The sequence below is a fragment of the Barbatula barbatula genome, assembly GCF_947034865.1.
Source record: "Barbatula barbatula genome assembly, chromosome: 20".
Lineage (NCBI taxonomy): Eukaryota > Metazoa > Chordata > Actinopteri > Cypriniformes > Nemacheilidae > Barbatula > Barbatula barbatula.
The window spans coordinates 15,619,746-15,645,614 of NC_136783.1; the positions used below are offsets into that span (position 1 = coordinate 15,619,746).

The 25,869-nt window shown below is 38.7% G+C and overlaps 1 protein-coding gene across 2 annotated transcripts in view; it reads right to left on the reverse strand.

The window, feature by feature from the left end:
* Positions 1 to 25,869, reverse strand: part of igsf21a (immunoglobin superfamily, member 21a) — a 173,396-nt gene that overhangs the window by 53,045 nt on the left and 94,482 nt on the right. For both annotated transcript variants that reach the window (XM_079482708.1, XM_079482709.1), the window contains exon 3: positions 5,482 to 5,603. In XM_079482708.1, the coding sequence (XP_079338834.1) occupies positions 5,482 to 5,603 (122 nt within the window). The remainder of the gene's footprint in view (positions 1 to 5,481; positions 5,604 to 25,869) is intronic.

Below are 25,869 nucleotides of genomic sequence, written 5' to 3' on the forward strand. Positions count from 1 at the left end.
TCAACATTGTTAATGATATAACGATTTTCTCAAAGCCTCATGAAAAATAAAAATCTTTGTCTCCGTCTACGGCTTCTGTCAAAGGATCCTTCAACAATCCCAACAAGGTTTGCATGTGTCTGACACTGTTCGACATGGTCCTAGACTGCTAGAACAGCTAGACTGACTGAATCCAAGCTCATTTATATTGAATGAGGGCAGCGGGTGAGCTCTCAACATTCTGTTCATGTCTCGCTCCATCCGCCCTGCCGCTGTATTTTCCCTCTGCAACTCACACAATTTACTTAGACTTGATGAGCAGAAACGCAGGACATCTTAATTGCAATGTATTCACCATCATGGCAATGGCAGCAAAGCAATAGTTGCAAATAAACCACTCTGCTATTTCTCTTCGCTGATGTCTGTGATTTTAATCTTGTCTATTGCCAGCTTTAAGGGCTTTTATTGTTGTTTTCGCTCTTTTTTTGCTCATTTCCAGGACTGCTTGACATGCACGGGGCGTGATGATTGGATGAGAGTTTTGGCTCAGGCTCTGCGTGTTGGCATTGGTTTCGCGATCCACCCTGCAAGTGTCCTCTCTCTGGATGAGCTCTACTGCCCGGGTCTCTGAATCCCGGCCAGCATATTTCTCACAGTTCCTGTCTCGCTCACCCTCTGAGCTTTGCATCGTTCTGAACCCCCGCCTCTTCTTTTCAACACTCTCTGTTTCACCTCTGTCTCTTACTGCCTTTCTCCCCCCAAACCCCCCTTACGTCTGCGATGTTGCACAAGAGTGTGGCTCACTTAGACATTCAGTTCTTCACAATAACCTCAATGGGACCAAAACTCCACAATCTCTCTCTCTCTCCCACTGTGCCCTAAAAATGTAGATGGATTGTTAATCAGAGAGTAATAAAAAGCTGATTAGCACTAAATTACACAGATGCAAGAAGGGATTTGCCTATCCAGGTCTTGCCACTCTGCTGCATGTGTAAGTGTGTGATCTGGGAATGACGGAGCGATGGCTGCCAGGAATATAACATTCTGTAATTACAGAAATGTGCCTTTAATTTCTCAGCACAGGCCTGTTCTTAGAGGTGCTGAGGGCGTGTGATGTTAGAATGCGTCCAAGGCTGAATTTATGGTGTTATAATATTCTCTATATATCCTTATTTCATGAGTCATCAAACACACGGGTCAGCTGAGGTAGATGGTTTTCTTTCACTCATAAAGTCACTCAAAGGGCAAGCACAATAGATTTTCCTGTAAATTCCTGAGAAGGGGTATGTATAAATATCTAACACAATATACAGTTTAAAAATACAAATAAATCATAATCTCTTCCAGTTATTCAAACATCAGGAATGTGGTGTACACATACATGCAATTTATAAATAAATTAAAAATAAATATCAAATTAAGTGATTTTAGTGTGTTTCTATAAATTAGCTGTAGCCCTAAAATTGTGGTGTGACTGTGATCCGTCTTAAAATGAATTCATTTCCTTGACATGCTTGACATTTGTTAGTATTTAACGATTAGAAACAAAGTATTAGCATTTATTTGAGTTTTGGTAATTATCACAAAATTTTGGTTCTACAATTTCGTCTTCTTACATTAACTAAATGAATAAACTAGTCTTTTCTAGTTTTCTAGGTGCACGCACAGCTGATTGCACTAATCACTCACATCACCGGCCCCGCCTCACGGCTCTCGTCCCTCCTTCCTCATCACATACCCCCATACCCCCTTCCTCATCACATACCCCCATCACCCCTTACAGGCCTGGGGTTATGCACCGGCGAGACGAAAGAACAGAGACGGGAGCCCCAGGAGCGACAGGGATGAGAGAGGGGCGAGGGGCTCGTCCCGCCTTCCTCACCACACTATCATAAAATGATATTATTATAAAAAATCCTGAAAATCCTATATACTGTGTATATATAAATATACTGTATTTATACATACATTTTTATGTGCACCTACAATGTGTATTTACAAAGTAAAATAATCCAAATAAAATGAAACAAAAACTTGTTGACATGCACACAAGACATGTTCATTGAATAGGCGGACAACCTCAAGGTCCAATTAATGCAAAGTGAAATCGACCTGGTGTTGTTTAACCCGTTTATGAACTTTCTGCGGTAAAAACAAAGCATTTGCATGACCTTACATGTTGTTGGCCTATTAAGCAAAATCAATGTAAGTATACAGATGTAAACACACTTATTGACAAGGCAGTCAGTAGAATTTAGAATGTCTGAATTGGACACAAGGGACAGCAAGCGGTGCAGTTCATTGGAAAAGCAGGCATTCCAATAATCTTGAAATTCAAATATATAATATTATATAATACCAATATTTGATATAGATAATTTCTTTGAACGCACATACCTAGCCCAGAGTTGACTTCCGGTCTGTGTTTGGTTAAAATTTAACAATTTGATTTATATTTAATTTATATGTATATTTCCCATGTACACAAATTTTATTCCATATTTATTGTATTAAATTATATTTAAAGTACTCAACTGTTATTGATTCTTTGCAGAGGTGTAAGTTTGGGACACATACAGTTTGTTTATGTTGATGCCTATTGAGTATTTATTAAATGCTACAATTTAACATTCAGATATTGACATGAATTAGTGGCAGCCCTCACAAGCCACCTCCCTCACCTTTATTACATGCCTCACTGACACACACCACATATATCTCCCTCTTCACATTGTTGTTTCGTTCGGAAAGTCATAAAAAACCCTGATAGATGTGTGTGATAATCAGGGGCTTTTGTTGAAGAATGGGCTTCTCCTGAAGGGCCCTATAGGGCCCAGTGGGCGTAAGTGCTTTTGTTTCTGAGTTTAAAGCTGCATGTTTTGCCAAGAACGTTTCTGTCTCGTAAGAGCCGGTGGAGAGATGAAGGCTCCATGATAAAGAGAGGATAGAGCCAGGTCAGAGTGCAGGGGGAGTGTCCTAGAGACCTGCTTGTTTGATTGACATCTCCAGCTGTGAACTATTTCTAACTACATTGGCAGCTCCGTGACGTAAAGAAGTTGAAGATATGTGAGGAACAGAAAATGAGCCTTCTACTACTCACATTGTGACTCTTATTAAATATTAAAAATAAAAAAATCAATTACTTCACAAAAGAGGCACCTTGATGAGAGAAAGGGGGTACGAGATGTCAATTTTAAATTTATTCTGTCATGATGTCTCATTTGACACCTTGTGGTGTGTCAAGCTGTCTTGGGAACTGAAACCCAGCTCACCAACGGTAGAGATATTTCGCTTTCTTTGTCTACCTTTCTCTTGTCTAAATAATCCTTACTTGAGCATTTATTTACATGCAAAGAGCTGAATTAGAGTAGCTGGGACTGCTGGTGTGGCTTTTTGCCACTGGAATGAAAATGAGACATGATGTCTGTGAAATACTGTCTGGGGGCTTTTGGTCTCCCACGGAATCCGTGTTGGAGACTGCAAAGAAAAGGATTCGTGAAGTGTGTCGGCTCTTAAAAAGATAGTGAATGTGTGTGTTTGTTTGTTCGTGTGTGTGTGCATCAAAACATGTGAACGAAGTGGCAAAAGCAGTCCTCTTCTAAAAAACTTACATCTGGTTAAAAATCTCCACTCAGGGTTTTTGTCTCTATGAGTGTTATGTCAACTAGCACATTCCATTCTTTCAAAACCAAATCCCAAATTTAAATGTGTGCATTCTCAAAGATAATAAATTATTGTATTGGGACCCAGATTAATGGATGAAGTATTTTTATAGGCAAACCCGGAAGTTAGCGCTGCATTGGTTCCCTCCACCGAAAGCCTATGCAATTTTCCCAAAGACTTATGGAAGATCGGAAAAAATAAGATTGGTTGCTCGATATCAACGTCACCGCCACCAAGCCTATGACAACTTTTTCAAACTTTATTAAAAACACGTTCCCTAGTAAGTAATTACTCCGTGAATTCATATCCATCCATGTTTTTTGAGATTTGTGCCCATGTTGCATTATGTGTGAGATTTATAGGCTATGTGTGATGACGTCTAACATCCCTGCCAAAGGAAGAACAGTAGTTGCTTTTAGGAACTGGTCAGCAACAGCCGCTTTTAAGACACAATAACGCTTTACAAAATCACAAGCGGGTTATAACTGATCTCACAGAGTAAAACTAAAAAATATTTAGCGTTTTTGTTAACCACAGAGCTTATTACAGGCGATTTAACAAAAAACCCATTGACTTTGGGAGGATGGAACCAGAAATACTAAAATGCTTTGCATACAAAAATACGTTATCTCTCAGGTACTCTATTCAGATTGCAATATGAGGTCACTCCTTCTCATTCCTACTTTGTTTTTAACTTATTATTTACTTGTTTCTTTACACCTTGAGGTTTTATTTCAAGATGTTCCACATCATCATATTTTTAAATTGCTACTGATCCAGCTAGCCAGGCCGTGGGGTGCATGTTAAGACTTGGCTGGGCTTTGACTGTCTCTACATTTTCCATCTTCCATCCTGAGCATTATGTGAGACTGAGAGGTCAATACAGGTGATCCCTACTGCTGTTTATAGCGTGACAGTCAATTTACTTCCTGCTGGGTAAGACTGTTTGTTTCTGTAGGTATGTTTACTGTAGACACAGCGTTCCGTGTCCCACTTTCATGGCAAAGCAAGGCGATAGTAAGGTCTACTTAAGTTAAAAAACACAGTAAATGCACATGTGGCAATCTGAGATGTAGAAAGTACGGGCAACCTTGAAGCAGGTTAAACCAACAATCAAAATCTTTTTCCTTTTGCTTCTTCCCTATTCATCTAATACTTTGGAACAGCTTTTAGTCTGACAAGAAAGCTGTCAAACCACAATGTTTTGTTGAGGAGCAGAAGAAGTGCAAGTATTTCTGGAGCTTGCTTTGCATTTTAGCTTCAAGCTGAGCCTCAGGTAACAGGAGTGACATAGGAGACACGTCTGTTCCTCAATGGGCCATGTAAAACACCAAAGCAGATGTTCAGAGAGGAAGGGCTTAACATGACGCTTCCTGATTGGGGAGAATGAAACATTTTATATGATAAGAGCCCAATGGAAACACATGGCTAAGGGCTCGGTGGATGCATATATCAGAAAGCACTGGAAACCGAGGCAAAGTTTACAAATTGGTTCATGTTTTACTTATTGTGTATGCATCAATTATTGATTCCAATCAGATGAATCAACTTTTCTAGGCCCTTTAGGGACCATCAAGCGGGGCACATCCTTGCATAAAAAATCCTGAAACAGAGTGCAAAAGAATCTAATAGGAGGCCTTTTATGCACCACACACAGCATATCTACATACCTACAACCAAGTAATGATTTGTAACTCATGCAACTTTTTAAACAAAAATCGGTACACCATCGACTTACTGTCACTTAATATTACACTTAAATGACCAACTATCCAATAACATAAATCCAAAACCCAAAATATGTTTTGTGATTATAAACTAAAAACGAGAAGCTCTTACCGGACTGTTGATTGATATACCAGATCTTCTCGCCTGCGGTAATCCTCCATATGGGAGTAATTGGTGTTGAACATAGCATCGTACGTAAAAATCTTCTGCTTAATAGTTCCCCCGTCTGTAACCTGTTAAAAAACAAGAATGAAACATTCATTAAACGAAAAGTGTCTTAAAAAGAGAATTTTCCATTGACCCACATCCATAAATAATAAGAGGAGACACTACATGAACTCAATGCCCACAGGCAAAGTTAGCGCTCACGCTTCAAAATGATTCCATTGATCTCTATTGAGTTATTATTGGTATATTATTTAAGGGCTTGTGAAGAGATGAATTCAAATTAGCTGTAAGGAACCTGCCGAGCATGATGAAATCAGCAAGACACTCGCGAATTTAGTGCACTACAAGACGGCGATCTAATGATGACTGACGTTTCTGCTGCATTTTGTTGGTCTGCGACGCGGGAAACGTAATGAAATGTGAAGCGATATTGCAGAGGTGAGGGATATTTGAAGCCCCATTGACTTATTTTGCATTTTTCCCTCCCTGACTTTCCTGGCAAATGATGGAGGGCCATTCTTTTTGCGCTAATATCCACAGGGGAGAGTCGCTGCTTAGCATTTGAATGACTGTGATTTCTCTTCAGAGCGCAGAGAGAGAACGCAGTGAAAGAAGGGTGACAGATTTTAATGGAACCGTTAATGCCTGCTTAGAAGTGGTGGAATTGTTGGCAGAACAGGTGTCTTTCTTCCAACAAACGGTTGAGATGTTATCTGCTGCGTCTTATGCTCGTCCTCCCGGTGTTGCAAATCAGTTCTGCGCAGATTCACGAATGGTTTTCCTCTGTGCGGAAAACAACAACGGCACGAGGACGATGTTAAATTGGATTGAGTCGAACAAACAATTCACGCTTCCCTCGCAGATAAGTGTGGGATGGCCCCAGTAAGCCCTCCAGAGACTCGCACTTAAGTGCCTGCAGCTCATGGTGAGCAAAGTGACTTGTAATTGCTAAAATTCTTTTTAGAAAATAATTATGGGAACAATTAATATAAAGGCTAAACAATTCAAGAGTACAGGAAAATATTTACTTAGTACATGTCTGCAGACTCCCTCGCCTTAATGAGGAATCCTAGCTTGGTAACCATGTGCTTTATTGTGTTTTTTCTTATACGACTCTTATGTAAATCTGTAATGTCTTTTTTCTAACACAAACATGCTTTTAAAGAGAAAATATAGTCGTGCTAAGAACATTTTCTCCTTCTGACATCTTACAGTATAATAAATGTTAACTACAATTTAGAATATGAATAAGTATGAATATTAACGACAATGGAAAAAAAGCCTGTGTATTTAAACCACTGCAATTACAGCATGATCTTTACATTTTGAAAAGAAATTCTCTTTGGATGAACAACACTTGGCGTTTAGCAAATGTCACTGCAAACAAGTGGCCGCAAGAGCCAAAAGCACAGGTCTCAAAAACGGGGCAGTGAAGTGCTCATTTTGCTGCCGAGTCAACCACGGGCATTTTTAAGTGACACCACTTAAAAACCATCCGAGGAACACTTTACCATTTCACTTTGAACGTGAAGATTACTCGGGCCATCTGGCTGTCTCGTAAGTATACGCCGATGTGGTTGCTTCAGGGCCCTGTTGCATTTGGCTACAGGATTACAGGGAAGCGGTGACATTGAAAGGTCACTTGCTAAAAGCAAACCTGTGTTTGAAAGTTCTGTTTTCCCCTCAGGTTGGTCCTGGTTGCTATTGTAGTTGACTCCAATAATGCTTTAAAAATGCTTGAAAAGGTGAAACACAAGATCTCTTCTGTCTGACATCGCTTTGAAAAAACGAGGAGACGAAAAGCTGCCAGAAGCTGAATACAAATTCCTCCAGACTGCGAATTGTTGCACCATTGTTACGGATGGCGAGCAGGTTCAAGGTCTGTCTGGAATACAGCAACAGTTTAAAAGATGCTTTCTACCCTTTAATACAACCCAAATCCTGCTTCATAAATCACAGTGTCTTACAGAACTAAATTTTAAAGAAAAACAGAACTATAAGTAGAATATACATGTTTTTATTTCTTGTAATGCAAACCTCTCCCAGCCAACTCCGAAAGAAAAATCCAAATCTATAATTGCCAAGAGACACAAGGTGAATGGCTTTTTCTGTTTACATGCATTATGAAATGAGAGGGTGCTTGTGTTTATTGAAGCACGTATGAAATTATTAGATAAGCAGTGAGCGTATGCTAAAATTGGCAAGCACACGGTGAGTGGGAGAGGCAGAGTAAAGGTTCTGACATTCTCTATGATAAATAGAACCGCGGAATGGGCCTTTCGGGAAAAATAGACACTGTCACTCGCTTTGTCATGGTGACAAGAGGAGAGGACTGTAATGAGAACGTCAAGAGCATGATGGGAAACAAAAGGTGCCTTGGTGCCACTGTGCAAAATCGAATAATGGAAAAAACTAGGCAAACAAATTCTGCAATCCTTACATTAAATGTTTGAAATAGATACAGAATGAATCGTAGTTAAAATGACTTTACTGTTGTTGGCTTTATGCCTTTTCTCTTTCATTTGATGTCACTCAGCACAACATTTACATTTAGTCATTTAGCTTACAAAGAGTCCAGGGAGCAATAAGCGATTTGTCATACAGAAGCAATAATACAATAGGTGCTTATACAAAGTTACTAGTTTCATCAAAAGCTACCACTACTTGTTGAGAGAAAGACATCTTATATGTGATCCAATTTAAGCAAATGGTTTTGAATCCAAAAATAAATTGCATGTTTGCAGAATTTCTGTATGAGTCTGGCCACAATTTACTGCATTCTCTTTTACTGAATTAATTTAAATTGAGAGCACATTTAAATCCCAAATACAGTACTGACATTTAACCAAAACAGGCCTGAACTTCCATGCGGAAGAACATCCATCATGGATGTTGTCTTGTCTTGTCTCTCTGTTAGAAAAACCTAAGAGACAACCTGATAAAAGGAGAATGGATAAATGATCCATTATTGAGATAAAGGGTGCATGGGGGATGTGGACATTCAGTTTATTTTACTGAATCAGCGACTTGCGTTACTGCTAAAATACGGGAGCACCACATTGGCCGTCTACCATGTGGAGAGGAGGAGAGGAGGAGAGGAGGAGAGGAGGAGAGGAGGAGAGGAGGAGAGGAGGAGAGGAGGAGAGGATCTGGCTGTGCGAGAACCATCTCTGCCTTCTCAGTGTGTCCTTTAACCTAACATGCTAACATGCCTCACAGCAAGAATCCCAGGATAGATTTTACCTTTTGAACTGATTCAAGTAGAGCCCGAGACACCAAAAATCAAACACATTATCTGAGAAAATGATGCTAAATTACATTCATGCCACACTTTATGGCAGGCAAACTGAGGAGATGTCCACAACAATGAACTTAATATTATGTTGTAATTCCTGGTGAGTAACATTTCATTCATCATTTAGTGTTCCCTGCGCGAAGACCATACCTGATCTTTAATCTGTCAATTTTGATCACTACCATGAGAAAGCGCAGTCAAGCAGGCAAACCGGATCAAGAGGAGTTTCTGAAGGGTGCAACCTACAACGATAGGGGTGAGGAAGGCAGAGGATCCCTACTGAGTGTAAACAATGCAAGCCGTCTGCTGCCGTTCCACACGGAGGCTCTGGCTTTCCCCCTACCTTCATTCAGCTCACTTCAACAGTGACACCCCATCCCCTGGGCTTCACCGAGCTCTGGTTATTTATAGAGCGCTCCTGCTTCACAACCTGTAGACGTACACACTCACGAGCAGCAGACGTTCAATGGCTTAATCTAACCGTGACCTTAGATAACTACCAGGGTCTCATGAAACACAGCGCTTCAAGAAAAGCATCCATGCTTATGTAGTCTTCCAACATTGCATCATAAATACCCAATGTAACACATATTCGTTAACCCTGGGTTAGAAAGCTTTTGTAAGCAAACAGTATTTGCTATAGATTTGCTTTTATCTACTGAATAATGACCATGACTACACAGCACAGAAGCGTTTGCTAGAGAGAATGACGCAAGCAAAGTAGAGGTCATATTCATGTATCTGTTGAAATTACACTGCATGAACACAGATGCCCTTTTCATGAGCTGGAATTTGAATTGAATTTGCCGTGCAGCGCAGGGCCTTGAAGTGAAATGACATGAAGAGAAATTTACTGTCAAAGAAATTCAACAAATGCTGTGGGTTCCAAAAATGGACAAGAACAGATACCTTGCGTGTTGTCTAAGTTATGCTTATGTAGATCTGTAACATTACAACATTCATATGATACACATCTCCAGAATGTATATACAGTAAAGTTAGACACAGGTTATGGACAAACATTTCTATAATAATGTTACAAAAAGAAAAACGTCACAGGGTATAAATATTAAACTTAATGACGTATTCTAAAATATATACTTTGTCTTAAATGTATGTTGATGTTTTGTGTAGATGTAGCCTGTACAGACAGCTACGAAATTGTATTCATCTTTAGTTTGTAATTTATCCATTACTAGCATCGCCAAAAACGTAAGTGTCCAATGTGATATTTTTTGGAGGATCTATTGACAGAAGTGCAATATAATATATATAACTCGCGCTAACATGTTTTCAGACGTGTTTAAAGAGTTAACATAGCGAAGCATTATGTTTTTATTACCTTAGAATGAACTGTTTCTATCTAAATACACTGCGGGTCCCCTTACATGAAACTCACCATGTTGTTGCTACAGTAGCTCTTAACGGACAAACAGCTACAGAGCTTTGGGATAGAAGCGAAAATGCAAACAACATCTTTGTCCTGTGAGAGCCACCACAGTGCTTTGAAAGGGAGGGGTGGAGTGAGACGTTGGGTGCAATTCGCAACCTCACCGCTAGAGGTCGCTACATTTCATTTAGTGGACCTTTAAAGTAACACAGCAATCAAAAAAGAAAAACAGATAATAAAACTATAAATACTAATACTAAATACTAAAATAAAAAATGTGGTACTTAGAGAAGATAAAATGCACCCAAATTAAATTTTCTATTTTACTTTTTTATCCGAAAATGTTTGCCATTTTAAGGCATACACTGCTTTACTTTTTTTCTGTATTTCTTTTTTCACCTGATCCCTTCGCAGAAGTTTCATCTTGCTCTAGGACCACACAATACTCTTATTTGCTCCCATTTGTCATAACCTGAGAGAGGCTGACAGCCCTAACATTAGGGATTGACGGCAAAAGAATAACCAGCGCACTTATGTCAAACGTATGTCAATGACGTGAGAGTTAGCCAGCAAGCTGTTGAGTGCACTTCAGCAGAAAATCTCCCTCACAAAATTCTGTTGTGTCTCTTGAAGATTTCAGGTAACGTAACATGGCTGTTACGCTCTTTAATAAGTATATATAAACAAATATTTATGTCTCCAGTCAGGAGTGTCAACAGTATTCTGCTGCTTCGTGAACGCAACCACATGGTTCTATACAGGTCTTAGATCCAATATTCACAACCACACTATGTATGTCCTCTTTGTATGTTCTCCTTGTGAATAGAGAGCAACCAGCAGGCAATCTCGTCTTGTGTGCACAGTATACAAAGCCCTGCAAAACACGCTGTCTTACCATGGGCAAGAAAGCTTTTGTAAACAACCAGTATTTGCCATTGACTTGTTTTTATCTTCTGAATGATGACCGGAGAACTACACATCATGGGAGCCAACGCAGACTGTTTAAACTGGTGTGTTTTTATAGCTTAACTGGTAGAGCTTGATGTCAGCAATGTAGAGGTCATGTAGTACTGTATGTGTTATTTATAGGAAACCTTCTGATAAAATATAAACTTTGTTGAAACTGCACTGGATGAAAACATCTGCAAATTTGTTTGAATTACATTGGCTGTGTCGCAAAGAGCCTTGATTTGAGACGACATTAAGAAAAATTTTACAAATCAACAAATGTTTTAATTTCCAAAAAATGGTCAAGAATGTATGTATATCATGTGTGTATGTCACGATTGAATTCTGAACGGCACACAACCCTGCTGCCAAATGAATGAATCAATGTATTCATAATGTATTACGTGACTATAGCGCCATCCCAGGCTAAACTTTGCAGACAGGAGGAAGGTGGAATTCAGGTTTAATAAGATTTATTGCAGTTCTAAGTGTGACTTGACACATCATTAAAACGCTAACAAAAAAGACATGATCGAGGCTTTGTACTGATCTCAGTGTTACAGAACAGCTCATATGCATGGCAATTGGTTTAATATTGTGATTCCACAATAGGAACAATGCCGGTTTTGAATGGAGCAGGAGACAGTATTGCTGTACAACTGGAAGTGTGGTCGTTTCACCATCACAACAGGCTTTTCATACAAAACAAAACAAAAAAACTTGAAGCTTGGTGCTAACTAAAGCACAATATTTGGCGTTTCGCCACATGTCTCTAGAAAGTCCATGTGAAATTTCCACTGTTTCCACAGGACTCCGTTATGAACTTGGGATTCGGTGCGCCAGGATTCTGTTGTGCCGGGTACAGTGAGCGGTATGCTGGATGAATTACGTGCTGCACATGTCAGATCACGCTCCACCGGCTACAATACGAAAAGGACTTTGCAAGACTTTTGCAGATGCCATAGAACAGGTCTTCCAGTGGTTCTTAAAGTGTAACTAGACTGAATTCATGTACCTTGTTAACTTTTGCTCACACTTCAGTATAGGGTCAATATTCGCTATTAAAAAACCATTAACTATGACTTTTCTCCCAATAAAATCTTAATTTGTTGCTTATTAATAGTTAGTAAGGTAATTGATAGGTTTGGGTATTGAGTAGGATTTGCGATTTAGAATACGGTCATGCAGAAAATGTGCTTTATATATACTAATAAACAGCCAATATGCCAATAATTGGCATGCTAATAATAACTAATTAATAGTGAGAATTGCCCCCTAAAATGAAGTGTTACCAACTTTTTTACATTAAACCTATCGCATTGTTGATTCGCACCATAACCAGTTAAGTTTCCTTGCCTCATTTCCAATATGTTAATGTTTTGCATGTCTCAATAAGAGTGAGTAAAAGTTTAAAAAAAAATGATAATGGGTAAACTGTTACTCTTATAATTGAGTAATGTATACAAATAGATTAGTTTTTATATAATTAGAAAAATGGTCTAAATTAAAACACACAGTTTCATATGTTTTAAAGGTAAGCCTGACCAAAATAATAATAAAAAATTGAGCTGAACACACACAGAGACACAACAATCCCATGACACAGATCAAGTCTTAAAAGTGCAGTGCTGTCATGTGTATCTCCAAAATAAGAATATTTGTGACAGGCTTTACACATTTTGTGTGTCATAACAAATAAAACTACAGTAATGAGGCACCTTACCAGTCAAACGCACATATTTCCTATATTTATATATTTATCCAGGGTACCCACCTCATTAACACTGGCTAACTAGATGGATTGATATAGCTGCATGCTAATGGAAAAATGCAAAACTGTAATGAGGAACCTGAAGGTGGGTGTAAAATCGAGACACAACAAGATGGCCATTGGAGTGGTAAATATTCCCCTGCCTCGATGTGAGTATCATATGCTCCAGGCATGCTGTCACTCATTTTTATTCCAAGACCACCAGGGAGGACAAAGCTGTGATTGGATGAGGCATTTTCTGGCAGATTGCAATGGTGGGATTAAAACTCATGCTGTCAGACCTGTTCCAGCTCTGATGGGTCCCAAATCAGGACAGAGGAGAACATCTGAGTGGCTCTGGTTTAAAAGGTCAAACCAAAGGCCAGACCGAAAAAGTACTGGACACTCTAGATACACGTTCAAATGTATAGCTGTCATAGCACACATTTGACAAACACAGTAAAGAATATTATTTCACAAAAATAAACTAGAACTCTAAAGCACAGTATTTGGATGTCAAGGGATAGTTTCCCACAATATAAAATTCTGTCATAATTTATTCCCCTTCATAATTTGATATTTTGAGAAATGTCTCAGTGGTTTTGTGGCCATACAACTGAAGTCAATGGGGGCTAATGTTGTTTGGTAACGAACATTCAACATGTCAAAACATCATCTTTCTGCAGAAGAAATACAAGTTTAAAGTCACATGAGTATATTTTGGGGGCAAGTGCGAGCAGGGGGCCACTGCATGTATCATTAGGGCTCAGCGGTTAACAAGCCCACCTAGAAAAGATTGTATCTACAGTACAGTAGCTGCTGAAACATTAATCTGATTACAGATCATGTGACATTTCATGTCTTCTTATCTCGCCGGTAACCTAGAAATTAACAGGAAGGGTCAATTTAATAAAGAATTTAGCCATAAGCCTCTCCTGCTTGTAATGCTGTGGATATAGTGGCTGGAACTTACATTAACCAACGACAGGACTAAGGGGAGGCAAATAAAGGTTCTGCCAGAAGGACAACACATTTAATACCACCAATTTTCCAGGAAGGAAAGAACATGCTCCTTGCCATGTGTTAAAAGTACATGTGAATCTAAACCTGCTGAGCTGGCATTCAATGCATCATATGTGCATTGCCAACACGAAAGCTGTTCTAAAAGGCAGTCGACATGCTAATGTATGACTTTAGCTGCCTTCTAAGTTACTTTTTTGTGCCAGATAAGGCCAGCATAGCATGTATTCTTGATGGAGTGAGCAATCCCAGAATGCGTTGCGATGAATTCAGTAAAAAACTTCCATGTGCTCCATTAGAATTAATATCTGACTTAGAAGGAAGCTGTCTATGTTGGTTACAAACGCTGTAGACACAAACGCACGTATTTTCAAAACTGCGATTTGGCCGTTCATCCACACGCAAACACAATACTTTTTTTTGAAACTCCTGTTTCAGTGTTGTCGCGTGGACGGTGAGATTTTGGCGTTATTTGACTTCAGATTCCAGGCTTCGGACAGGCCAACACGCCTTTACGGTTAGGGTTATATCGCCACCTGTTGGTTTGGCATGCTTTTGACAGCGCTTTATAGCGTGTTTTTGCCGTTTTGTGTGAATGCAGGAAAAATGCAATCTGAATATGAGGCTTAGACTGAAGGACAAGGTAACGATAGAAGGAGAGAACAGCAAGACTTCTAAGAGCTCATGCTTAATCCTTCGGACACGAGAGAGCTAAGCACGGGTCTTTTGGGGACATTGCATTTTAGACATGGGTTTCGTTCATTGACTATTTGTGGAAAGCAATGTTTGAACATATATACTGTATATGCTCATATTTATAATATACATAATTGCACTCAGCTGGTTAAAAGCTCTTGGCAATCCCTTACAACTACACAAACTTGTGGCAACACTACACACCATGGAGTTGAGACAATAATTATTCAGTTGATTCGTCATTTGAATATTTCATTTTATCCTTCTGCAGATGCGAACAGGCAGGGGTGGGCGAGAGCGCCAGCAAACAGATGGTCCAAAAGACATTACGGGCCACAGCATCCTGTGTGTCTGCATATGTTTGGAGCATTCCAGAAGAGACTGTGTCTTTGCACTACACCTGCCGCTCTGGACAGAGCTTCTCACCATCTGGTTGTGCTGGTGGCACAGCTAAATAAAGGAAAGATGGTGTAAATTATGCAAAGCTAAGCGGAGTACTATAAACTTCAAAATGTCAGTCTCAGCAAAAAAATACTGCATCGCTTTATTCAGCAATGTCTGTATCTGGATATGAATGGCTGTGATTCTGGAACTGTGAATATTACTATTACAGTAGTTTATAGTTTTTTTTTGCTCGAACCTGTATGCGGTGATTTGTCTGTTGAAGAAAGTGGGTAACTGAACAGCGATGGCACCCATTGACTTGCATTGGTTTTCTGTCCATACTATAGAAATGAATGGGTACCATCGCTGTTCGGATACCAACATTCTTCTAAATATCTTCTTTTGCATTCTGCTGAACCTCATACAGGTTTAAAATGACAAGATGAGGAGTAAATGGTGACAGATTATTCATTTTTGGGTGAACTTTTCTTTTAAGAAAGGAAGCACAATTTTCAATCCCACTATGAATGTTGTGTGTAACCCCTTTTAAGGTTCCACCTATTACAGAGATCGCAGGGGCGTCGATCAGAGAAGGGTTTATCTGTAATCCAGAGAAGGAATTTGGCCTTTATTTTCTGATGATGGAGTGTCAGGCAGGTTACTAAGGATTTATATACAGATTTGAAGTAATCATTCATCGTGTTTTCTGCACAACAGCAAAATATAAAAAAATGAGTTTATCCTCTGACAAAGCCTTCAAATATTCATCAATCTCACATCCTCAGCAATGAGGCTTATTCTTTTACTTAATACCAAGCGCAGCACGACGTTCCTTATTTATAAATTTTTAACAAACTTTGAAGAGGAAACAGACGGTGACCTATTATTTTACAAATCGTTTTGTTTTTCAGTGTGACTCTGTCTCTGCCAATTGAACACAGTTTGACACAGTTAATTACAAACAAAAACCCTCATTCAATATTAAATATCTCCTTGTTTTTTCATCCGAGTTTCTCCACTGTGTGTCAAATCCAGTATTTTTTTCTGTTTGTCATGTGGTATTGACGTATAGTGCCCCAGCCAGATTGTAATATGTTATGACAGCTAAAGGGAGTCTTCAAAGGGTGGTTCTTAAAGAGAGTGTATAAGGGAAGCTTTCAAGATAAACCAAAAATGTCACTCGTATTCAAAGAGCGTGTGAAAAAAGCTTCCGTCATGAACGTTTCCTTAAGACTTATTTTTCCGCAGAGAGAGTACAGTGTCATGTTGAATTTGATCAAATCCTTGTGGTCATGACCAGAAGTCCGATTTCAGAATGCGATACTCTAGCATTGCGGACGCGAGATTTCACATGACTTCCTCTATAGCTGGCAGCTTTAGTTTTGCGGAAAATTTCTAGGTCTCTTTTAAAAAAATTTAGCTCACTCCAGACACCTTTCTGTTTCACCGAATGAGTGCAATGGTTCAGTGCATGAATGTTACTTTTCACATATATATATATATATGTGAAAAGTTTATATTTTCACATATATATATTTTTTTATATGTGAAAATATAAACTTGATATCTTTAATATTAAGGCACAATTATTTATTGCTCGAATGTACTGAGAGTCACTTTGGATAAAAGTATTAAAATGCATGTAAATGTATTAATATAAAAAAGTAAATGTGTAAATGTAAGAATGTTCATGAATACAGTGATAATGTCATCACCTTACTTAACGGAAAATGAATTGCCCTGACATATCTTAAAATATGTAATTGTCATTTTTTTAGTCTCAAGATGCACACCAGTTATGTTTTTATCTAAGGCATTTTAATAAAAGCGACTTAAAATCATAATCTAACTTTAGCTAAGCCTTGTCTATGAAACCTGCAATGAATCCTTAAATGGCATCCGGCCACTTTGAGTACTCGGCTGGACACCTAATGAAATGGTTGTTTTGCAAATGTAAGAGTGGGTAAATATGTTCTCTAACTAAGCACCCGCATCAATATTGTCCTCCCTTTCTACCTTTATTATAGACTCTGTCTTGATTAAAATAATGGTTCTGTAGTAGCAGGAGGCACATTAACAATACTGGCTTCAAGTGTGCTGACTTCTCAGACTGCCAGAGCCTGACAGCATTAAAAGAGTATTAATTGTTTGTGACAGTTTACACAAGTACAAATTGAACAGTAGAACCCGTTAACCAATGAAAGTTGGACATTTACCCGGGCGGTGTTAATAAGCGCTTTCCTTAGAAACAGTTCTGCTTGTTGCAGGTGTGGCATTCGTGTGCCAGTCAAATCTGTTGTTCCTTTACAGTTAGGTTGTGTGGTTTATTTGCTTTCTTTAATTCAGTTTACATTGTAATATCCTGCAGGACCTGACTTCTTGTCCCAGTACTATAGAAAAGCAGGAAATGCCATAGCCTGAGGCTTGAACTTCAAGCCAGGCTGCTGTCATGCTGAAGAAATGCTGTGCCATCTGTCCTTCGTGAGACTCTAATACTGTTTACACATTTTATTCATTGGCTTTCAGTTTGAGAGCTGTGGTCTTTGTCTTTGTATTACCTTATTGTTGTTAATTTTATGGATTTTACGTACAGCACTTTGGTCATCTGCAGTGTTTTAAATGTGCTTTAGAAATATATTAAACTTGTTTTTGTGATTTACTGTTTTCTACATAAAATCTTCCTACGTCAAGAACACTCTGAGAAAATATAACCTTGGTCTCTTTAATGCTCAGCAATGCCATCTCAAAGATTGAAATCATAGTGACATTAATAGCTGAAGTCAAACTTTGATGCTTGTTATCCCAGAGTTAGATTTTGAGACTTAAACCTGGATTTCACAGACTGAGTTACATTGAACCTCCTTTTTTATTGTTTCTGTTCGCTATGCACATTCCCTCACATATTGTTTTCAATTACTCTTCTGCAACAGAAAATATCAAACTTGTACTTTTCCTTTTTGGTTCATTTTCTGCAAACACATCTCATTTATATAAATGTGCTGCTGTATCTGTGTGTCCGTAGCATGTTTGCATAAACATACAGTAATGTCAGACCTCTAGAAGGTTAATTTAATAATAATGTCTCCGAGGAGGGGCATGGCAAGCTTGCTTTTTCCTCTCAACACATCCACATATCCTTTCAGTTCATCATTTCCTCACTTACATATAATATGGAAATGAAAAAGAGAATAGTAAATAAAACGAGTAATGTTTTTTGGCCAAGAGGGACCCACTTAGGGATTGTCTAGACAGCACAAGAATTTCCACAATGTGCACTTTTTATGCTGCTAACAGAGGAATGTTGATTTTGTCATTAAGCAAAACAAAAGAAAGCTTGATCCCTCAGCGAAAAAAGTCATTATGTTTCAATGAGCATGGTGAGTTCAACTTTATGCAAATGAACAGTGATGTAATGTGGCGGCACACATACAGAACACAGAGGTGCACAGGTATGCCCTCTAGCGAATAACAGCACAGAAACTCTGCAACCTATTGCTGTCAGTGTGATTATGGTTTGAGGCGAACAGTACATCTTGAGCCAGGTCTTACAGCCCAAAGGATAGCAAACACATAGGGTCAATGGATACATCATGTCCGTTTGATTTCTGTCTGACTCACGCTATAGGACACACTATATGCCCACCAGAGACACTCACACCGAGCAACGGGATGAGCCAGTACAAGGATCTCTCACCACCCGCGACCGTCTTGACAGGCAAACTCACACTTGTTATATCCTATCAGTCCTCACAATCCTAGATGGGTTGTACTTAGCCACTGAGGAAAATGTGGACTAATGGATATTGCTAGCAAAACAGAACTCTGGGGAAAACAGAGGCATACATGTTTACACTCTGGCTGTACGGGACAGACAGAACATGACATTCACGTCAGAAACGCGCAGTGTGATAAACAAGAAGTCAAATTATTTCATGTATAACGAACCATAAATACTGTAAAAAACTGAATACAGCCACAGAAAAAAAGAGAACATTTCAAAGCTATTTTCAGTTTTTCTGAATGTTCTTTTTGTGTTTAGGTCAAATGATCATTTTGGTTTCATTATGAATATATTTCTTCCAAATTGCAAAAACAATTATATTTGTATTTAGTTTTTTTTTTTGGAAAAAATGAAAACTGGAGAAACAGGTCAAAACAACATAAAATATGCTCTGTATTTTTCAAACATCAAATACTGGAAAGCAAAGAAGTTCATATTCACTTTTAAGCTTTACAAAAGTAATATTGTACATATATTTAGGAAGAGTTCAAAAATAAATTTTTATGTGATAACCTTGATTTTTACACAGTTTTCATGTGTCTTGTCATAATGTCAGTCTTTCTCGCGGCTGTTGAATGACTGTTCAATGACTTGATTTTGTTGAAATTCGACAGACACTGGAATGGCCACAATACATCTAGAAATGCTGATTAAATAAACGTTTGGAATAGTCTCTTAACTTCTTACCCGCCTCTATATAGTATGTATTATATAGATATACCACTGCCCTTATTTATCCTGTATATTTATCCTGCATGCCCCCTGGGCTACACATACTACAGACGGAAAATCATTAGCAAAGAAAATGGACAATGCCACAGAGCACGCGGATAAAGGAGAAAGAGAGCCCCTCTAAATCTCCCTGTTTTCCTTCACTACCACTCGTCGTTTCTCATTATTCTGTGTCTCAAGTCTCAAGGAGTCTGCGGCAGGCGAAAGAGCTGTCAGAAAGAAGCCATGAAAAAAGCTATTGTTTCCTCAATGTGCACATGCTCAGGGAATTGAATCCTGCATATGCACGAATCACAGCCTGAAAGAGTGAAAACCCACATAAAGAACAGAGCAAGGAAAACAAAGAGCTTGCTATCAGAAAAAGGGCGTTATTCTTTAACTGCTACGTGCTCTTGGGCTTCGGCTGGCCCAATTTTTCAACCCCACACACCATGGCTATGCTCCAAAATCTGCCTAGTAGGCAGCATTTTAAGACTTGATTTGCCTTTATCCAACAGAGGAAAGCATCATGATTAGCTTGACAAATCTATCAAAGATGGATGATAAAGTGAAGACATTATAATAATTTCATTTACATTTAAGCCTCTCATAATATGTTAATATACCCACTTATTCTATTTCTATTTTCAGGTAAGAGCAGAAACATGGCTTTATGCATTTGGCAGCCTACCAAAGGTTTTTGCCTATTTACAGTTCTTTTACAAATGCATTCAGAATCCATGACTCCATGAGCCCCTGACTCAAATCAAACTAAAACCTAAGGTATCAAAATATTTCTATATCACCTAAATGGGGACCCATTTCATGGGTACCCACCCAATTTTCAGTTTTGGAATATCATTGACTACCATAGTAGGAAAATATAGTATTTTTGGTTCTTTCGAACACCAAATATGAAATTTAGAAGAATTTCGGAAAACAAGCAGTTCTGGGGCACCTTTGACTGCCATTTAAAGACTGGGTGTCCGAATTACGCTTGTTTAAAAAAGAAGTCGGGCCAAGAACCAAAACAACCTTGTAGCCAAACAGCAGTAAGGTGCACAGTGCATAGGACGGACAGTAGTTGAGCTGAGCGCTGACAAAAGCGAAAGATGGGGTTAGGGATGTGTCTGTTTTGGTGATTTGACACCCCACCTTTAAGTTTTCCTACTATAGTCAATGATGTCACGGAACTGAAAATTACTTACATTCTTCCAAATATCTTTCTCTGTGTTCATCAGAACAAAGTAATGTATACAGGTATGAAATTACATGAGGGTAAATAAATGATTTTTGGGTGAACAATCCCTTTAAAAGACAACTGCCTACGCAAGAAACAGAAGACTTGCTAGATTTGTGAAAGTTACCAGTTGAGGATCAGTTTGTGTAGGTGTAATAACGTGTCACTTGTCATTGAGACATCACTCGTAACTATTGGGCCCCTGTTGTTTTTTCACAGGTTAATGGTTCTTGGAAGAATCGATACGTAAAGCATCAGGGTGATACGTGATGTAGTGCGCAATACGGAAGCGACGAGGAAGCACAGTGAACATGACCCTCGAGGAATGAGTCTAACAAACTGTCCCTTGCAAGGCTTGCACCAATAATGAAAAGCCATCCTGAGTGCCCCTCTAAGACACTATATAAATCACTCCTGTTACTACAACGAGGCACCACGCTGCCCCAGAGGGAGAGAAAGAGAGATAGAGATATGCATTATTTACCAACAGAAACTGCAATATCAAATAATTTTCCCCGTCCAGGATCCGTTTGGGCTGCATTTGCAAAAGTAAAACGACCGGGAGAGAGAAAATTGAGAGGAGAGCTACAGATCACTAAATCAGTTCAGCACTTGAGAGTGTACAGTTGTCTGGATGAACGCTTAGTGTCTTTGTTTAGCTTCTACAACAAGTTAAGGGAGGCTGACCGGCAGGCTATTACTTTATGTCAGATGTCCTAAGTGGCACTTCTGTAATTTTAAAGTAAAACAAATCAGACAGTCCACAGATCCCTCAAATAAACTTTTGGCCCATGAGGAAAAAAACAACAGCATTGTCATTTCAGCTCAAGTGTAACAGATAGCCTTTTGTTCACTTTGTTTCTGTTTCTATCTCTCTTTCCTACCTCCCTACCAGGGGCGTTTCCTCCGAGGAGGCAAGGGAGGCATTGCCTCCCCTCCCCCTCGAAAATATTCGAATGAGAATATTATTAACAGTTCAGAAATAAAATAGGACAGCGGATATAACGAATTTAGCTAAATATGAGATAAATCAGCGTGTACAACAGTGTGAAACAGCGACCCCGCTCGAAAGAATTCCAAAGGGAGGCAGCGTTTCTCTTGCCTCCTCTAAGCTCATTGACTTTACATATACCCGCTAAAGCTTGCTGTGAGTTTGAGTGGGGGGAATTGAAAAGAATGGAGAAAAGTCACGTGAAAGAAGGCAATGCCTCCAACGGGCTGTGATTGGATTAACTCATCAGCGAGATCCCGCCTTCCTGCTCGTCTTCATCATACATTTTAAACTGAGGGCGCTAAATTAGATTGAACGTTAATTAAATTGTTTTATTAGTTGTATTAATCGGAGTTTAGGATTCGTGTCGGAGATGGCGAAGGCAGAGGAGTTATCGATTGTTGACAGAATATTACGTGGTTCAGATTTGTTCAAAAAGTTTGCTTGTGATCAGGCTTGCTCAGGATAGCAGCAAGGCTAAAGTAAGTCACATCTATTTGATTTGATCTCTTAAATGCTTTGAGTATTTCTGGGACTGCTAATAATTAAATTGATGGTATTGGTAATGATGTTATTCTTATATAGGAAATCCCAAATGTTCCAGAAAAAGATGAAGGTGGTGTTGATGTACCTTTTCCCAAAGCAGGGAAAATAAAAAACTAAAAAAATCAAAAGTACATACTGTTATGAACTTGTAGTAATTAAAATGAATTTTTCACACATAAACACTGAAATGACACTGGTTTTCTGACAATCGCACTTGTTAATAGTGCAGAGATGAACAAAAATGACATGGGTAGAAAACTGCCTCCTCATTTTTTAAGTCGACCGCACACCACAGCTCCCTACTTATGTGCCTGCATTGTGTTTTGCTTTAAACCCCACAGATCCCTCAGAAAAACATGTATTTTACAGTATGCAGACATGCAGAATTATAAATATTTTTTTATTTATTTTATTTAAAGCTATAGCTGAATCTAAGCACTGGAACATGTAGAATTATTATTTTTGCGATATTATCTGAAAAAATAGCTTTAGTTAATTATTTTGTATATATGTAATTTAATATTTGCTTTGGGCACTATCCAGTTTCTGGAGCTTATAAGACCATTGTGTAATTTTAGCAGCATCTAGCAGTGAGGTTGCGAATTGCAACCAACGGCACACTCCACCCCACCCCTCCGCCTCCTTTTCGAAGATTTCGTCACATTTTGGCTTTATTCCCGAATGAGATTACATCATTACAAAACTCGCTCTTTAGAGCAGTTTTTCTATTTAGGGCTACTCTGCCCTACAAAGGCAAAGTGCAGTAACTACACTTTTGCTCAAAATTAAGATAAGGTTTGAAATGGGCTTCGTAACATCTGTTCTGTCTTTCGACCAGTCTCCTATTTAAATTTTGGCCCGTTTTAGAGAAACAAGAGTGTCAAAATTGCAGTTACTGGTTTCAGTGTTTGTGTAGTTACTGCACTTGGCCTTTGTAGGGCAGTACTGTAAAAACAACATGGTTAATTTTTTCTGTAAGGGGATCTGCTGTAGATAGAAATAGCTCATTCTAAGGTAATAAAAACATTTATACACCTCTGAAGACATAGTAATGTAAATTATATTACATTTCTGTCAATAGAGCCACCGAAAACCTACACACTGGACCTTTAACCCAAGCTTAACCCCATCTCATTCACACCACACATAGATACGTATGCACATTATAACACACTAAATCTTAACTGCAATTATGTGTTTTTCTTAACTATGGACAGGAGAAAGTCAATAATGAAAGTCAAGCTGTTGTCAATAATGAACAGTTCAGCACCATGGACAGCGTTCCAGCCCATCAAAGCACTACAGGTTACCAATTTGCTACTATTGATACTTCCAACGTCTAGTTATTTTTCCTCTCCAAATCTTTCTTTTCCTGCCAGCGCTGTGGCAATTAACTTTCCTGAAACCAGCCAAAAGGAAAAACAATGACAATAAAGACCAACCCAGCCAAAACAGGACAAACTGCCACCCGCAAAAAATGTTTCACATCACACACTTACACGCTTGAGTGAGTCAAGAAATAATGTCTTAAAAGTGAGAGTGAAATTTTGTGCTGAGTACCTGTGATGATAAGAGAAAACGGATAGAATGAACCACAGTTTGTTCGCTAAATAAAACATTAACCACTGTGAACAGAAAGCTTGTCTGTTCTCGGAGGATCGAGGTGAATTTGAATCCATTCTCGGGATTCAACTTTCTATGATTTTTCATGTACATAAATGGTATTTCCTTGTTTGTATATGTATACTACTGTTTAGTACATGACCAATAATGGCTACAGCTGAAATAATCAGACCAAACAATTAGAAGCGGGTGCACTGCCAACATACTGTATATTTAACTATTGAGTGAATAAAACATCCACACACACAAAAAAAACATTAACACATTGTCAATATCTGTGGATCAAGTTTAAGAAACGTGTAACGTGAACCAAACAATGCGTGGCTGCTTCTACTGTGGCCCCCATAATAGGTCTGTTGCATCATAAATCCCTAATAACCTTATGACGTGAAAGCAAAATACTTTCTTAAATACGCAATTCTCTGGGAGATCACTCAGAAATGATCAAAAGTTCCCTCACACACATAGGAACATGAAAGGGTTCAAAAACAGCCTTAAAAATAACTCTAACACATGTATAATTTATCTGAGTCTATGCAAAGGAAGAATCTAAAACGACCTTCTAAAATATCTTTTTTTTAATAAGAACATTCTGGTTTTACGTCATATAAAGCTCACCTTTCTTTTATATCTCTGCTATATGTATTACTGTATATATACATGTTTTCCTCAACTTGTAAAAACATGAAATGAGCATCTGCCATATGAACAACAGATGGTGCAACAGACATTTTGGAGTATTCACCTGCACACGTCACCAGGATGCTTACAACCTAAGGACTATTGGAACGGAAAGAATGGTTAGGAAGCAGAAATGCCACATCCACTAAGGTTCTTCTGTGCTGTGTGTACTGTAGATGTTTTAAACATATTAAGAACTCATCCTTTAACTCATCACAGTCTAATATCAATTATTTTCTTTTCTACTGTAACATACTGTAGGCGCATCGATAATAAGGGGCCCATTAACATCAGCCTGTATTATTCCACTCTGGAAGCTTTTTTCTATTTTCAGCATTTCTAGACTTGATCTCCAGAGTGCAAAAACAGGACAATGGAGAATCTCAATGGTTTTGAAACGGCCTCCAGTACAATGCCCTGAACACACATTAAGGTCCCTCGTCTAATCAATTCCATCGGAGAATGCGTTTGATGATGCTAGCATCTTGTTCCAACAGGCACCTTTGGGGATATGGGGGCCTTGGATCACACCAGCCTCTACAACAAATCAATCCAGCCACTCTCTGCCAGGAGATGCTGATGTCACAGCCCTATCTTCACAACCCAGCTGCTCTTCATCTCGGCTCATCTTCCTGTCACTTCGTAGAATTTGATTCATCAGGACCTTTTTTCGCCACTCATTTACAGCTCTGAGGAAAAAATGGCTTGCGTCAAAGATACTTTACCAGCCTGTAAAACAGCTTAAAGGGGGCCTTTGACAGATTTATCTGATACTATGAATTTTCTCTGATGGATATGTATCTCTGGCATTTTATGCTGGGGCGTGAATGAGGAAGTTGAATGGGCAAATGGCGAGCATCTGAAAGCTTGCGTTCTCATTCCAAGGCAGCTCTTTCACAACCACTTGAGAACAAGATGTGTTATGGGGGTGTTATGAATAAAAAGGATGTGTTTACCATACCTGATTGAGATAATAAATCAAGGTGTCCATGTAAGAAGCAAACCAAAGGCTGCTTTAACACTTTAGAGTAGCTATGTGGTGCAAACTGGAAATGTGAACATGAGTTGGACCATGAAATGTGAAGCGCAAATCTTTCACACTAGCATGTTATTCATACATTTAGATTGTTCTAATTGTAAAATTTTCTTTTGGGGCTGATGCATAATTATTAATTATTAACATTCAAATGAATATGAAGAAGTCACATGCTGAACAGAATCCTGCTTTGCTCCTTACGGAAACTTAATGGGATCAATCACCCAAATATTTATTTT